This window comes from Oreochromis niloticus, linkage group LG19, assembly GCF_001858045.2.
Source record: "Oreochromis niloticus isolate F11D_XX linkage group LG19, O_niloticus_UMD_NMBU, whole genome shotgun sequence".
Lineage (NCBI taxonomy): Eukaryota > Metazoa > Chordata > Actinopteri > Cichliformes > Cichlidae > Oreochromis > Oreochromis niloticus.
Window position 1 is genome coordinate 28,219,274 of NC_031983.2, and position 16,392 is coordinate 28,235,665.

At 46.6% G+C, this 16,392-nt stretch overlaps 2 protein-coding genes and 1 long non-coding RNA gene across 13 annotated transcripts in view; 1 reads left to right on the forward strand and 2 right to left on the reverse strand.

Moving 5' to 3' along the window:
- Positions 1–15,979, forward strand: part of tiam2a (TIAM Rac1 associated GEF 2a) — an 86,131-nt gene extending 70,152 nt beyond the window's left edge. For 6 of the 7 annotated variants that reach the window (XM_019348757.2, XM_019348754.2, XM_019348755.2 and 3 more), the window contains 12 exons: positions 3,775–4,008; positions 4,639–4,707; positions 7,777–7,902; positions 8,967–9,075; positions 10,950–11,129; positions 11,301–11,419; positions 11,780–11,888; positions 12,176–12,234; positions 12,333–12,435; positions 12,666–12,759; positions 13,487–13,641; positions 13,940–15,979. In XM_019348757.2, the coding sequence (XP_019204302.1) occupies positions 3,775–4,008; positions 4,639–4,707; positions 7,777–7,902; positions 8,967–9,075; positions 10,950–11,129; positions 11,301–11,419; positions 11,780–11,888; positions 12,176–12,234; positions 12,333–12,435; positions 12,666–12,759; positions 13,487–13,641; positions 13,940–14,643 (2,061 nt within the window). In that variant the 3' untranslated portion in view covers positions 14,644–15,979. Of the gene's footprint in view, positions 1–3,774; positions 4,009–4,638; positions 4,708–7,776; positions 7,903–8,966; positions 9,076–10,949; positions 11,130–11,300; positions 11,420–11,779; positions 11,889–12,175; positions 12,235–12,332; positions 12,436–12,665; positions 12,760–13,486 lie in introns of all 7 variants that reach the window. The other variant, XM_025901067.1, reaches the window with a different exon arrangement.
- LOC102075735 (uncharacterized) lies at positions 8,925–13,605 on the reverse strand. Of its 3 annotated transcripts, XR_003215292.1 has the most exons (4): positions 13,467–13,605; positions 12,304–12,407; positions 9,154–9,704; positions 8,925–9,065 (listed from the first exon to the last, which is right to left on the reverse strand). It is a non-coding gene; the product is annotated as an uncharacterized LOC102075735 (long non-coding RNA). The 3 variants fall into 3 exon arrangements; XR_003215291.1 differs by lacking the exons at positions 8,925–9,065; positions 9,154–9,704 and adding an exon at positions 11,895–12,200; XR_001224493.3 differs by lacking the exons at positions 8,925–9,065; positions 9,154–9,704 and adding an exon at positions 11,895–12,219.
- tfb1m (transcription factor B1, mitochondrial) overlaps positions 14,818–16,392 on the reverse strand; it is a 28,637-nt gene continuing 27,062 nt past the window's right edge. For all 3 annotated transcript variants that reach the window (XM_003446215.5, XM_005477663.3, XM_019348761.2), the window contains exon 9: positions 14,818–15,142. The gene's annotated coding sequence lies outside the window, so the exon portion shown is untranslated. The remainder of the gene's footprint in view (positions 15,143–16,392) is intronic.

Genomic DNA, 16,392 nt, shown 5'->3' on the forward strand with positions numbered 1-16,392 from the left:
TGGAGCCGAACAGGAGAGGAAGAAGCGGAGGAAGAGGGAGGAGGAAGGAGGGATATCTGGAGGCAAATGGACAAAAGGAAGTAGGATGGATGGCAGACTGTGGCGGTAGAGACATCGGAAGAGCAACGCTGATACGCGGCGACAGAGAGTAATAGCTGCTGGAGGAGAAATTCCCCCACAGGCCAAGTGGCCAGACCGTCCGCTACGGACTGATATGCAAAACAAGCAGGCAGCAAGCACTTTTTCTCTGCCTGCGCTCACAGATCAATGGCCACTCCGCCCCAGAGGCAGAGGTGCACTCAAGTCTGAGGATTCTGACTCGGGCCTGATGGAGAGACGGGCAACGGCGAGCTAAAGAGAAACCACAGAAGAAGAAGGAGGAGGAAAGTCGATGAGGGTATTTGACTGATCAGCAGAGGAAAATTAGAAGTGGAAGAAGCAAGAAATATTAAAAAAAAGAATCGAGGCAGGTTAAGTTAACTTCAGAGCTCACTCTCTCCGAGCTGTTATGCCAACGTCCAGAGGAGGCCGGCTACGCAGAAAGAGCTGCTCGCTCGCCCGTAGGACCCAACAGCAGGCCACGGCAGCATGGAGGCTGCTCTACAGACTGCTCGCCATGGTGACTCGCAGACTGGGAGAGGTAGTGGATGTTTAAACCTTAAAATTTGAGTTTCAGTAGGAGATGGTAAAAAGATGTAGTCTGGCTTCACTGGAGAAGGAAGCTAGGTTTAGGTTCTGCTTGAATGTTGTGTTTTGGGATGTTTGGATTGACAGTGAAGTGTTTTTATTTGACTTGACGGTGGAATTAAAATCTCTGGCTTTGATTTTGGGGATCTAGGAAACGGACAGCTGGCAGACGAACACAAATAAAAAGAAATGCAGCTCGAAATGCGTCACAGACAAAATAACAAGAATTCTTCTCCAAATTGGTTTGAGCAGAAGTCGAAACACTATCCCCAGCTGACACCTGTCAGCAAGAAAACCTGATCAGGAATTCACAGCAGCGCTGTCGGATCCACTTGTTTTCTGTGGCGCTCCCGGGCTTTTCTCCCGCCTCTGCTGGTTCACGTCCTCAGCTCTTAATTGGTTATTTGGGCTAGCTGTCAGGCTGTGTCGGTGGGATTGTTGTGAGGCGAATGCATTTCCTGAGTCATGACTGCGTGGTGTCCACCCACCAGCTTTCCTTCTCTCGTCACGCTCTGGTGCGGGCGTCCGTCATCAGTGTTGATGAAAATCTTACTAAGCGACCTGTATGAGAGCTGAAAGTGTTTTCCCCTCCTCCCCCCAGGTCTACTGCTCCTCCATCATCTCGTTTGTGTGTGTGTGTGTGGGGGGGGGGGGGGGGGTGACGAGAATTAAGTCGGCGCTTGAATGGAGGTCTCTAAAGACCTGGGCAAACCTCACCTTTGGGTGCCAGAGCTGAAATAAAACACAGTTATCTGTCTCCACAAGGATGCTCTCTCCTGTCTGGAGATACCAGCGGGCTGTTTGATGAATATGTCGTGCTGATATCCTTCAGGCAGCCCCCCACCCCCCACCGTCTGCCTCCACGGTGTGTTATGGAGTTCTCCCAAAGCGTGTATCAGTGCATGAAGGCTGTGTGTGTGTGTGTGTGTGTGTGGGTGGGTGTGTGTGTGTGTGGCAGCATCATCAGTGCTGAAGGTGGATTTTATGATCTTTAAAGGGATAGCCTGTGTCAACAGCTTGAGTTGCGTTCCAATATCCTCGTGTTTCTTTGATTCGCTTCAGATTTGAAAGTGTTTAAATGCTAAATGAAAGCTGACACGCGCACAGTCGCATTAAATGTTTCCTGTCACCTCAAACATGCTGAATATGACATGATGTTAGCTTTAGCTGAAGAAAAATGCTGTTTGTGAGCAGCATTACTGCTGCGTTGCTGTGGGTTGTCACTGCAGACATTTATACAGGTATGTCTGCAGCATGAGAGTGCATCTTGTGCTCTCCACTAGGAACGTTAGTCCCTACATCAGAGCACAGGGAGACTTCAAGTCCCCTCATAATTATCAGCCCACATTCAAAGACCTCCAGAGTGGAGCTACAGTGGGAGGTGGATCACTTGAAAGAGGCTTAGCCCAGACATACATAAAGGGCATGGAGAGGAATTTCCCCCCCTGCTCTTTTTCTTCTCTCTCTTTCAGTCTTTGCACATACGCACACACACACACACACACACACACACACACACACACACACACACACACACACACACACACACAGGCTTTGCTGGAGTATTGGAGGGCCGTCTCTGGAGTGACCATGCTATAATGAGCTAGCTGATGAGTCGCAAGCTTATTAATGGAAGACTTTATTGTCTGCGGTCTCCCTGGGAATGGGCGGAGGTGGTGCTGGGGGGTTATGGGTCGTACCTCACACACGCTGTAAGAAGATGCGTGACTCGGGCGAGCTCTCACACACTTCCTGCGAGCATATCGGTTCTGTAGTGACAAAATGAAGGTTTTATCGATCCACGTCTGTTACTGCACAGTTTTGAGAGGGAGCTGCGACTGACTGCTTGCTCATGCAATATTTTAAATAGCAGCACATGCACGCGGAGGCAGAGAGTGCTGAGCAGCTGTTTTGTTTGGCGTCTTGGCTGTCCCGCCGCGCTGTGTTGCTGTGCAGCGGACTGGAACCTGCTATTACTGGCATTTATCAGCTCCTGCTGATTTTTCGTGACTGGCCACAGATTACAATGCTACATCATGCCATTCACTTGGAATGAGGGGTCTGGGCATCATGAGGCCATTTTTAGCACAAGCGTCAAAGGTAATTGATAGCTGGCGCGTCAGCAAAGTCCAGCAAAGCTTGCTGCAGCTTAAGTGTTTTGCTTGACACGCCTGTCAGGTAAGAAACTAGTAGGTAGGATTTTGATTACTTGAGCATATTTTGCATGCATTGTCGTGCTTGCTAACTGTAACCCAAACATGGCAACAATGGTGTAAGTTGGAAACAACAGAGAGGTTTTTTTCCCCTTTTGCTTCTTGTTTCCGTAGAACAGAGCAGCTCCTAATAGTTCACTTTCTGACACGATTGCTCTGAAAGTCTTACCTGCCACAGGCGAAACTTCACAGTGTGCTGCCGACGGCTGATGTTAAGTTTCCCACCCCAGGCGGTACAGTCCACTAAGATGGGATGCGAGCGATCTGCTTCTGTAGAATATTTTTGTAAATGCTGTGACGCTAAGTTCTTCATGGGGTTCCACCCATCAAAGGTGGAAGCTGGAAGAAACGATGCATTTATGTGAGGAAGGTTGAGCCTTCCTCTTCATCAAGCGCCAAATATTTCAGACTAATATACGACCACTCGGGATTTCTCGCCATGTCAGCCTGCCTGTAATCGACGTGACACAAAGCTGCATAACTGTCTATTATGGATTATGGAGAATAATGAAATGTGCTGTAATGCTATCTGCTGGGATATCCAGCTGCTAATTCTGTAAAGTCTTTGATGCAAAGCCAATTAGCACAGAGTACATAACTAAATCTCAGTAACACTCTGGGGGGATCCCAGGGGGATCGTTGACCAAGTGCAGGGTGGAGTGATCCACGTGGTTATTTTACACAGCTTTGGGGCTGCAGTCATTAGCTGTGAATGGTTAAATGAATGATCTTTTAATGGATCCGTGAGAGTTTGTATTCAGGCCCGTGCGTGTCATCATACAGTGCAGTATCTTCTTATTTTATCCAGCTGACTATAATAATCCCTGAGCTGCCTAACCTACATACACCACCCTCTCTCTGTCGCCCCCTACAGAGCGTGGACACGGTGTGCACTCTCTACCACTCCTTCCAGGAAGGGTCAGGCTCTGGCAGCGGGGGTCTGATGGATCACGGCAGGGACCCCTCGGTGAGGCAGGGAGGGGATTTGGGCTCGAGCCCTACAGGAGACGCCACCCTGCTCAGACCTTGCCCCAAGCATATGACGGCCACAGAGAGGTTACGCAAGGTCATCCAGGAGCTGGTGGACACGGAGAAGTCCTACGTGAAGGTGAGACCAGCAAAGACGGGGATAATGTTAGAATTTCTTATAAAGCAGAATTAATATTAAACTTCAAATAATGATTTAGAAAGCTGTGCCTTTATTGTAAATTAGTTTTTTTTTTTATGTGAGGTTAGTATAATAGATGATGAACAAGAGATCGGGAGCATAAAAACAAGCATTGAGAAGATTTCGTTAACTGTAACGTGAGTAGTGACGCCCTCGCTCAGCTTGTCTGGCCTTATTCATGTCCAGTCATTTTATAACCTTTTTCCCCTCCACCATTTTCATTTAGTCTCCTCCCCCCACACGCCTCCTCTTCAATGGTAATTGAGGGAGAGGATTGTCTTCAAAGCGTGGCCTGATGTAGGCATCTTCGCCCGTATCCATGCACCACCGGCCGGTGTAACTAGGGGAGGGGAGGAGGTGAAAGCCCATATATCAACTTAATGAGTACATCTCCACTGATAGCAAGGCAAGCTCCTGTAGATGAAGGGGGATGGTGGAGGAATTAGGTGACTGTGGAAAAGCCTGCTTATAAAGAAAGAAACAGGAGGCGATCTGATAAAAGAGGTTCAAAGGTTAGTCTAGTTTTATTTCTTGCCACTGACCTTTTGGGTATTTTTACTTCTGTTTCAGGACCTGACCTGTTTGTTTGAGATCTACTTGAAACCTCTACAGAACGAAACCTTCCTCACGCTGGATGAGGTAGGTGCCACCTAGTTTGCAGCTTTGTCCAGGCCCCAAGGTTCAAGTCATAGTTAAATTGAGACACTCAATTATAGCTGATGTGAGAGGGCGGGGTCTGTGTGTGTGGGGGCCCAGATGGCTTGATAGAAGCTCCTCTTGAGTCTCTCTGTCCCTCCTTGCCCAGATGATGGGGAACCTTGTAGAAGTTGGAACAGTTTGTTGCTAGGATGGGTCCTTCAGTATCTGCGTTGTGTACGGATCACTCTCTGGAGAGCTTTTTGGTCCTTCCCAGCTGTTCCCAAACCTCTCCACAGTGCCTGTATAGAAGATCCTGAGGATCTTTGGAGAGACCCTGAACTTCCTCAGTTGTCGTAGGTGATACGGGCGCTGCCTAGAGTGGGGCCGATGATATCTCCCCCCTGACCTGGCGTCCTGGCTCCCCCTTGCCGTAGCATTTATGTTGTACCTCGTCAATCTCCCTCATCCCTCATCCTATTCATGTAACCCTGGTTCCTTCATATTGATCTGTCTTGCTAATGTCTGCGATAGGCTCGGTTAGCATGGGGGGTCTAGCCTTAGGACCCTTACTGGATACAGACACCCCAGGCGGGAATCGAACTGGCGATTCTCTGCTCCAAAGGCGTGTAGTCTAATCACTACGCTATCCAGCTGCTATATATAATAATAGTTAATAGTTGTAGTTAGTGTGTTGTGTTGTTTCGTTTCGTTAGTCTGTTGTGTTGTGTCGTCGTCGTTTTGTGTGTCAGTGACGGCACTAATGAGTGTCACAAAGGCACACTGCACTGTAAACACTCTCACCAAATAGAAGTGATACACCACCTGCTGTCAGGCCTGCAGGTTCATCCCTGTGCTGTTCTCCTCTGACACATAATCTGTGGGGCATCTTATTGCGACACCTGATTGTTCTCTAATTTTAGTTATAGTAATATTTTTCAATGGTTGTATGAAATTTTAAAAAAGGCAGGTGTATTGGCTGCATTTTTAGATAAATAGTTGTATATGTTTACAAAATGTGTGCACAAGTTTTCAAAATCTACAATTTATATTTGCATTTCAAGTTATAACAATAAAAAAAAAACTACTACTAGGATTTTAGTTTTTTTGTGTGATTTCAAATTCAGACACGTGAGGTTGAGCTGAAAAGAATGATACCAAACAAGGCAAGGGGAAAAAAATACAATGAAACAATTTGAAGGTGAAATACAAACGTAAAATCAAAGGGAGTCAAAAATAAATGAGACGTGTGTTTGTAAATGAACCGCCCCATGTTGTGTAGCTTTCTGGATTTTATACTTATTTGGCTACATATTGTTACGAAATCAGTTTCGCCCCGGTTCTTTGATTCGTTGAGGGATCCAGAAAACGGCACCAGAACTCAGTAGTCATTTTTACAAAATCTTTATTCATCTTCATTTAAGCATGCACTTCTAGAAGGGAAGACGAGGCCGGTGTCCCTCTGAAACAATCTTCACCCCTTTGTTAGTTCCACCCAGCTTTATAGGAGCGACCCCATCATAAATCCCCCACAATGTGCTGCAAACTCTGTGTGTATGCACGAGCACATGAGTGCCTGTGTGTGCGCGTACCCGCGTGTCTATGGGAGTGCTCGTGAGTGACTGTGTGTGCATACCTGGTATGTGCGTGCACGTGAGTGAGTGTGCATGTGGACGTGTGAGTGTATCAGTTAAAACACTGTGGGTATGTGTCTCTTCCTAGGGGCCATAAATACCATCTCCCCTCCAGACCACAGTTACCAAGTTAAATGTTGAGACCCCCACACAGGTATCCTCTGGGGAATTTCCACTCAGCATTAACTCCTCTTTGTCTTACTTTCACAGTTCAACTGGGGAGGGTCTCCTAAGATCTCCTAAGTTCATGACACAGTCAGGCCTTTATTTATATCCAGGGCAGTGTCAGTGTCTCTACCATAATTCTACATTCTATCTTAACACATTTCTAAACTCTTAAACATTCCTACAATATTTATTTATTATACAGGCCATACAGTACATAAGATCAAAACTCACATGTTCTATGTAACTAAAGTGTGTAATTATGTGGGCTACAGAAAATAATTAAGTTATAGACTATATTTATATGAAAAACATGTATACTTACTGCATTTGAATCATTTTAACCACATGTAACCACCTGCATGTGTGTTTGGAAAAAAAAAAAAAGGCTTAGATTTTGCCTCCCCATTTGATTTCTTTGCCCCCCTCAGAAAACTTCTCTAGATCCGCCCCTGCCTAGGAGGTGCTAACTCTGTGTGGGACACCTAATATGTGGAGCTTTTATTACCCATCGATGAACTCTGCCGGGCCAAATCCCCCTCATTACTGCTCCAACTGCCTGGAGGACAAATTAACATTCTCGTCCGCCGACCTTCCGGCGTCTCAGAGGGCCACACCAATAAAGGGCGGCTTAAGAGCCAACCCACCTCAGCTTAATATGCCACGGCATTGCTGTCCACTGCACGTACTCTTCATTAAGGACGGACTGTTTTTCTCCGTTTAACAACTCGACAGCATATATCGTTGCTGTAGCACGTAACTTTCCAGCTCTGTGACCTCAAACGTAGCACATCTCTCCCAAGTATTACCAAGACACACCAGCTGATGGGCCTCTAAGCATCGGGGCAAATTAAAAGGCCATTATTGGACACCGGGATGTGACCAGACACAGAACAGACAAGGGCACGCGAGCTTTTAATGAAGGGAAGTGGCGACCCTGGCTGGATGTGTCAGATAGTGCCTGTTACACAGCTGAAGTTTACTGTGTCCATTTATATGTGCTTTATTTGTGCGCGGCTGTAGCTTGTCCCTAAGTGCCTCTGTCAGAGATGGAGCCATCAGAGTGGAGCTGTTATAACACTCTGGGGTGCCTGTCTGTCTGCTATGAATTACAAGCTATCCTGTCCGTTTTTCCTCGTTGCCACACACTCTCTCACCCGCTCTTTTCTTCCCCTCTGATGTTCTTTCATACATCCTTACCTGTCACCTGTATTGCACTGCTTCCTTCTCCTCTTTCTAACTATTGTCCTACTTCCCATTTGCCGTCTCATAGATGGAGAGTCTGTTTGGCAGCCTGCCTGAGATGCTGGACTTCCAGAGGGTCTTCCTGCAGACCTTGGAGGAGAGAATTGCCTCGTCACCTGACTTTAGCACGCTGGAGACCCCCTCGCAGTTCAAGGTAAGCAGTGTTGGGAAGGTTACTTTTCAAATGTATTCCACTACAGATTAGTTTTCTATACAATCTCGTATAGAAAACCTATTCCAGGCGTATATAAAACAGGTCCGCGGCTCCGAACCGTAGTAAAGGGACCTCTGGCTAATACGTCGGGTTCGTAGCTGAAAACTAGCTTTACTTTGTTGTCTGGGTCAACTTTGCTAGCGAGAGACAGAGAGAGGCGGAGCTTATTGTTTCAGAGGAAAACACGAACACAGTGTACAGTCGAGTCTTAATAGCTTACTTACAACTGGACTACACTGCCCATGAGGCTACGTTGTTTAGGGCGATGCCTGTAACACTATTGCCTTCAGATTAAATCATTTTTTCAACAATAATTTGTAAAAATATTTCGTCACGTCATTATGTGGGCAGCAAGTAGAGGCGACATGGGCTGTGAGATTGAGACACAGACATTAGAGCCTCTTAATGCGTGTTTTGTTTGGGTTTCCACCGGCGTGGAATTACCAAAAACAGAGGCTAACATATGAAACAGGAAAAGACCACCATGTAATCCATTTATTTCAACAAAGTAACTGTATTCTGAATACCACCTTTTTAAACTGTAACAGAATACGGTTACTCATATTTTGCATTTTAAATACGTGACGCTGGTACATGTATTGTGTTACTCCCCAACACTGAAGGTTAGAAACGTCACACTGTTTGTTAAATATCTAAAGACTCCGTGTCGAATCCACACGCTCACAGGCTACAGAGAAAAGAGGGATCTTTCAGGTGTTGGTGTTTAAATAATTGAGGTGGTGCAACAGGAGCGTCATCGGCTGATTTATGGCCTCGGTGTGAGGAGGTGTGAGGTCTATCGATGGAGGCGGCGGTTCACTGGTCGGATTGTGAGCTGCTGAAAGCCAGTGTACTGAAACGGCTGGGTGAGAGGAAGAGGACAGCGGGGGGCATTTTGAAGGGAGGGGGCACGGTGATCCAGTCGTGACTTCACATGTTCACACCCTCTCATCCTCTCTCGTGCTTTGTGTTCACACTGGTGTTTTTCCCCCTTCTCTTCGCAGAAGCTGCTGTTTTCCCTTGGGGGTTCATTCCTCTACTACGCCGATCACTTCAAGCTCTACAGCGGCTTCTGTGCCAACCACATCAAGGTCCAAAAGGTCCTAGAGAGAGGTACAACACACATCTTAATATTCTGCATAGTGACGAGAAACACCGTGCAAAAACAAACTAATCCGAAGGGTGCCACACCTCTGCTAAATTTAGCTTCCTTGCTCCTGTGTTGCGTCAGAGGAAGCTCACGGCTGAAGGTTCGGCCTTCTCTTTTGGGAAGCAAATCAATTATGTATGAAAGTAAATGTCCCAGAGTGAGATGGTGGATGAAAGCGAGGTGAGCGATGCCTCTCCGGTTTAGCACCAGCCCCGCTCCATCTCCAGCACCACGCACGAAGGAGCACACGGCTCTCCACCTTTCAGTTTGTGATCTACACTTTCAAAGCATTATTGCCCTTTTCTCCTCAAACAGATGATGTTTAAACAATACATGCACATATAAATACTCAGGCTTTGGATAACCTTGTCCTCTAACAGCAGATGTGTGACTGTGACAATAATTCTCGCTTCTCCCACAGCGTGTGATGCTGGAGAAATTTTAAAGTTGATTTATGCCTCCTCAGATGTTGGCCTTTCCACCACTATTTGGGATGAATGCCCAGTAGAGAGAGAGAAGTGCAAGCAGATTGGCTTCTTTGCTGATGGGGGGACTGTGTGGGATATTCCTCGAAGGAAGCAGCAGGGCTGATCTTTAATAGGATTAGATGGGACAAAATCATTAAAAAGTACCTTGAGGAGAATAAAGTGTGGTAAATATGGTTATCAAGCAACACTTGAAAGAGTTTTAGGAACAGTCGAAATGATTTGATCTTGCACATTATGTTAATGATATGCTTAAAAACAGGCTATAAAAAGATGTTTTGCTGCAGAGGTAAAGCCTCCTGTTATTTTTTTTGAAGATGCAGATTATTTTTTTAAACAATTGTTCAGATATTGAGACGAATTAGTTTGAATTTTTCGACTTTTTCCCCATAAGCGTCTGTGATTTTGGCGTAGTGATTATTCCTGAGTGCTTCAGTATGCGGGCGGTGCCAGCTTGGCACAAAATGGTTCCAAGTGTTTGAGTAAGGGAAAAAGATGCCAGATATTCACCGGGTTTGTGCACCCGCTCTTTTAGCCAAAGCTTTAAATGACGGGTTGTGCTGCTCACAATTGACGACTGCAAACTGATATTTGAGCAGGAAGCAAAATATTTGCTTAGTACAGATAAAACAGCCGAGTAGAACGTAAGTGGCGGTGCGGCGCGCACGCCGTGCAAGTTTCTTGTTGGCTCAGCAAAACAGAGAACACCCAGCGCACTCTGGTCACAAGCAGCTGATCCACAACACATCGCAGAAATCTGTGGCTGTTGTGAGTCCTTTAAGTAATTATATACTCATCTCTGTCATCTTCATCCCCCCTCCTCTTCTGCCACGCCATGGGGCCCTGGTTGCCTTAGTTTGTTTATTTGTCGACTCGTTAATTGCCTGCCAATTACTCGGCGAGGCGTCGACGTGGCTGCATGTCTGTGGCTGGCAGTGCTATAATTAATACTTTAATGGCCCCCCCTCGGTAACGCTGTGGAAGCATAGCGCTCGGGGAAAATGTCAGCACCTTTACCGAAGCCCTGCTCTGTCTTATACCTGCCGTTTCACGCTATACACGGTCGGCCCAGCGTCAACTACGCGGCCCCAACTTAGTGTTTTACCAGATTTAACGTCACAGCATCAAAGATTTACACTGTGATACCACAGTGGTCGTAGCAGGTGGAGGAGAAGCACACACTCCCCCCTGCTGGAGACACATTATTGCACCGTGATTCTGCACTGACCCACATTTGCTTTATTAGGTTAGAGCTTAATAACGTAGCCACAGGTCCAAAACATAGACCAGAAGCAAAGAGAACAGACGGCTTAAAAAGATCCAGATTAAGTCTGAGTGTTTCTTTCCTTTAGCCAAGACGGATCAGGCCTTCAAAAAATTCCTCGATGCCAGGAACCCCACCAAGCAGCACTCTTCCACCCTGGAGTCCTACCTGATTAAACCAGTGCAGAGGGTGCTCAAGTACCCCTTGCTGCTGAGGGAGCTGGTCTCTCTTACTGACGGCGACAGCGAGGAACACTACCACCTCACCGGTAGGAAGGCCGTGCGCAATCAAGCGCTGTGCTATAAATACAGGCCGTGCTGACACTCGGCATTTGGGTGTCACGTTAATCGCATGTGGAAACATTAAGTGATAACCTTTGGCATTTTTCCAGTACACACGGTCACGACTCGGTCCTGTTAACACTCTGTTGTGTCTGCAGAGGCCCTGAAAGCCATGGAGAAGGTGGCCAGCCACATCAACGAGATGCAGAAGATCTACGAGGATTACGGCTCCGTGTTCGATCAGCTTGTTGCCGAGCAGACTGGTCACGATAAAGAGGTGAATTAGTGCATTTTTGGTGGAGTCTGATAAAAGGGCCTCGTATAGATCTAAATTCCTTCAGCCCAGCAGATCGGCGCAGTTTAGGTGATGCGCGTCTCTTGGGACTGAATACATTTACTAATTGATGGAATATTTACTCAAAGTGAATGCCAAATCGTGTTTTCTATGTTCATGTATGCTTTCAGTGTTTTTAAATGTGCCTGAAAATGAGCTTTGAGCCTGTGCACAAACCTGAGTTTGCAGTGTAACTGCATTCACAGACACGCTTAGTCTGTGCCGTGAAAAGCTTAGCGCCTGGCTCGTTCTTCCGCCTCGACTCTCTCTTAAACTGTCTGCCGTCCCTTGCGCCTCTCTCAGGTCACAGAGATCTCTATGGGAGAGTTTCTCATGCATTCCTCTGTGGTCTGGCTCAATCCTCATCCGTCGCTGGGCCGCATGAGAAAAGACCCTGAAATGACCGTGTTCGGTGAGTCGGCCCTTTTTATTTTCACAGTTTCCCTTAATTGTCACTTGTGGATGTTTGCAGTAGAAAAAGTGAATCGATATAAACCAGCAGTATTGGGTTTGCTGCACAGAATAGTGTGCAGGAGCAGAATTTTAATATCCATAGCTGTAACGCTGATAAATGCTTTAAGGCTTCAAGCTGGCATTTAAAATGCTTCTGTGGGTTGCGCTCCCTCAGTCGGCTTTCCCCGAGAGGCATTCACAGTCAAATCCAAGACGCTCATGTGTTCTCTCTCACTCTCTCACCAGTGTTCAAGAAAGCGGTGATATTGGTCTACAGGGAGAACAACAAGCTGAAGAAAAAAATGGTATGTTTGTGTCATGTTCCCATGCCACATCGAGTGCGTTTGGTGTGAAACGCACATTTTCTCTCTTACCACATTTTGCTTTTTTCCTGTAATACCAGGCCAACCCTCGTTCGGCGCTCTCTCACGGAGATTTGGACCCCTTCAAGTTCCGCTGGCTCATCCCGCTCTCGGCGCTGCAGGTCAGATTGGGAAATACTGCAGGTAAGAGGCCGACACGCTGCCAAATTATCCCCAACAAATCACTCACAAAGTACATCCACTAAATCTCTCCCTCCTTTCATATTTCCCTCAGCCCATTCGCGTTACCCACACACCCACACATCTTCTGGCGTTTCTGTTCAGCTTCCACCCCTCTTATCTCCCTCTGAAACCATAAACCATACACGGACCGCATGATTAAAGGCCTCTCATTTATTTCCTGGCTCTCCTAGGAACAGGTACGCAGAGCAGCTGTATCTGGGAGCTGATTCACTCCAGGTCTGAAGTGGAGGGGAGGCCAGAGACCATCTTCCAGCTGTGCAGCAGGTCAGAGATTCAACTTTTAGGTGAAATCACAGCTGAATCGAGATTTCTAAAAACGCACCGGGAGCATCGTGACATCGTGCTAAAACGAAGTCAGACAGCAAAAGAAATGCAAGCAGTAAAATGTTTTGACAGGTCGTCACCGCAAAGGAAAAACTCTGCAGACTAGTTTACTGTGTACAAACTGTCATGATGTTTACAATGGACAGTTTGTGGACCACTTTGAATGTCGGCCTCTCGTCCAAAGATGTTTGGATAACCTCTGGTTTTTAGGAGCTGTCACATATTTCACACGACTGTCACATTAATAATGACCCAGAATGCTTAAAGAATTTAGTCTATCCACTGGAAATGATTAATTAAGTTTTCTATTAATAGAACATTTTATCCATAATATTAGATAATCAAATAAAGCCACTTCTTTTACCTAATGTGCCCCCCAAAAAAAGACCCATTAGGCCGTTTGCTTCCATGCCCCTGCCTGCTGTTATTCTAGCATTCCATACAAACGGTCTACATGGGAACTGCAGCGAGACAGCCTGTGACTAAAGCGGCGATTCTCATTACATACTATGAAATCGGGATCAGTCCTAATAAATTACATCAGTAATTTTGCCGGGGACACAACCAACCCATCACAAATCTTCTTAATCTATATTTAGCTTGTGAAATCAAACTGAGCGTGCCCCGTTCTCACGTTACTGCGATACCTCTGGTTTCTCCTCCTCAGTGTGCCCGAGAGCAAGGTCAGCATCATCAAGGTGATCCGCTCCATCCTCAGGGAGAACGTGAGGAGGAACATGAAGGGTGAGGGCACGCTGGAGAGGAGCTGTAAGGAGCACCTGGCCCCTCTGCGGAGCACCCTGCCTTCCTCCGCCAGGCTAGGTGGGTTTCTGAAGCGTTCTTATGGGGGAGATATTTCATCCAATTTAGGTTGCATGAAAACACTCCACACTCATTTTTTAGTACCAGGCACTTCTTGCTGGGAAGGTTTCCTGTAAAAACATCTCTTCATAAAAATAATTCTTGCCAACTGGAATTTGAAGTCATTTGGCCGCCTAACGCTTGGCTGGCACGGCTTTGCAGACGATCTTCCTTTTTAGGTCATAAAATGCTTATGCTGCAAGTGTTCAGCTCAGATAACAGTGGAATTTCTGACTTCCATCTCCACCTTTGTTTCTAGGTTCCTCCAGAGCTTCCTGGTTGTGCAAGCAGCCGCCTGTAGAGCTCTCCACCCAGGGCGAGGCTCCAAAGCTCGGGCCAGACTCTGATGAGGGAAGCCTGAGCAGCGGAACCTACAGTTTGTCCGGGGCTCCTCCAGCACGCGTGTCCTCTGACTCGCCCATCTTTCCAGTCCAGCAGAACTGGTCTCAGACACACGGCTCCAACTCTCAACCCCGCTCCACCTCTGTGAAAGAGTCTGACATTTTGAGCGACGAGGACGACGACGGCTTTAGCGAGGGGGGGACGAGGAGGGACAGTGGAGACAGCAGCTCCCCAACTAGTGCAATTGAAGCTCAGTTTCTCCAACTTAAACTGTCGGAGGATTCTGCGTCACAAGGTGCACCGGCCCCCTGCGTTCAGCCCGAGTGTGTTGGCGACACCCCGGAGATCCAACCCAAACTCGTGCGAGGCCACTTCACCGCCATTAAGAGGAAACCGTGCAGTTTCAGGAGGAGCCCAGGAGCCCTGTTGAAGATGAAGGAGCACAGCAGGTCACTGGACAGCCAGACGGACCCAGCGCTGTCAGGTGGAGCCGTGGACCTCAACACGTTGCTGGAGAGAGAGTTCAGTGTCCAGAGCCTGACCTCAGTAGTGAATGAAGACTGTTTCTATGACCCAGCTGAGAGCGGTGCCACCGGCGCCTCCTCTCAGGTGTCAGCATAGACGGGGCAGACGAATACAGTACCTGGCTCAAACGTTAGTGGCCACCGAGGCGAGGGGATGACTGCGAAGCTGTGCGTGAACTTAGATACTGTACAGATTTAAGTCACACTCGCCCGCACAAGGTTAGATGCAAACGATGTGTTCTGACGGCAGCTCGTCGGCTGGGACAGCGGCTTTCTTCCCCTAGAGAGGCAAAGCGCAGTGATTTCTGTCCCAGTGATAATGACTGCAATGGATCTGCCAAGCACTGATTGTGTCTGCCTCCTCCCCACAAACCATCAGCGCGACGCATTCCATTCAAGTTTGCCCCGCAGCTGCTGCTGATTGGCAGTTTTTATTCGGTTCTTGACCTTTTCCACGAAGAAATGGGAAGAATGTCCTCGTCTGTCACTCCCAAATGTTAAGAGGCGGTGAAATCCACAGGACACTGAGTTGAGTTTCTCAGGCAGACACTGGTGATTCGGCAAAGCTTGCCAGGCAACAGGCTTTTATTTCGATTCTGTGAAACCAAAAGAATACGATTAATACACCGAACACTGTACGAATTTCACATTAGTACAAATATGAAAGGAGGCACTGAAGAAGAAAAAGGTTATCACAGACGCACCCAAAGAGCTGCAATGGTCACGTGAGACTTCCTGAGAACAGGAAGGAGGCCGACTTACTACAACTACGCCTTTTTTTGCTGTATTTTGTGCACTAAGAGTACACTGTTTGCCTACATATTTGAAATATCTGTACAGGTTTTAATGTTATTACTGCTGTTTTTAATTTATTCCTGGATTTCATTATGTTTATTTTAGCTGAGGAACCTCTTTGGGTTAAGGCTTCAACTCCAGGCTACAGATTTGGTCGACTCTTGAATGAGAGAGAACAGTTTGAGAGTTCATCACTTCATTTTTACATGCAGCCTACTGGATTTGGTTGTGTTTCGCTGAAGATTGTAATTTCATGCATTGGGATGTACATGTTTTTACTCAGATGACTGATTTAAACTGCAATAATGTTTAAAACCCAATGATTTTAATGTTTGTATGTATCCTGTATATATAATCTTTTCTATCTTTGATACGTTTATGTATACTCATGCATACTTGACACTGTACAGAAACAAAACAGGATTTTGCAGTAACACAGTTGATATTTTTGTAAAGAGCGTTTGCCATTACATTAAGTACGTTTGTACTAAAAAAAAGAAAAAAGGCAAACCACTACTACATGCTTTCCCCTTTCAGCTGAACTTTACCATGCCTTTAATGCTAGCATACCAATGAATGTGAATGCTCCATTCTGATGGAACTGTTTTATAAATAAAAAAGTATATCTGTGAAAACCATCTGGGAAAGTGTTTCCAGCCTGCCCTTCAAAGCGTGCCACTTCAGTTTTGCATATCCTTTATTTTTCATTGACAGGTAAGCGTCTCATCTTCGGCTCAGTCCCAGGGCTGGACTTGATGGACGGTCCCCGATTAGCTGTCATATGATCCTGCCGTTGGAAGCATACGGTATCTCCTCAGTAGAATACATAATTACTTGACAGAAGTGGGCCACGGCTACACGAAGAAAGACTTGGCAAAAGGCTTCACGCACACAGACAATTAATCTCCGTGCTGGGAAAATATTTGTTTGCTCATTATTTAGCATCACCGAAAGCACAATTCATTCGTCTTGTTAATTTTCCCCACGTAGCCTTAACTGCATAGCTCGACAGGTTCTTCATTTTTGAGACATTTGCTGACATTTCGCCAAA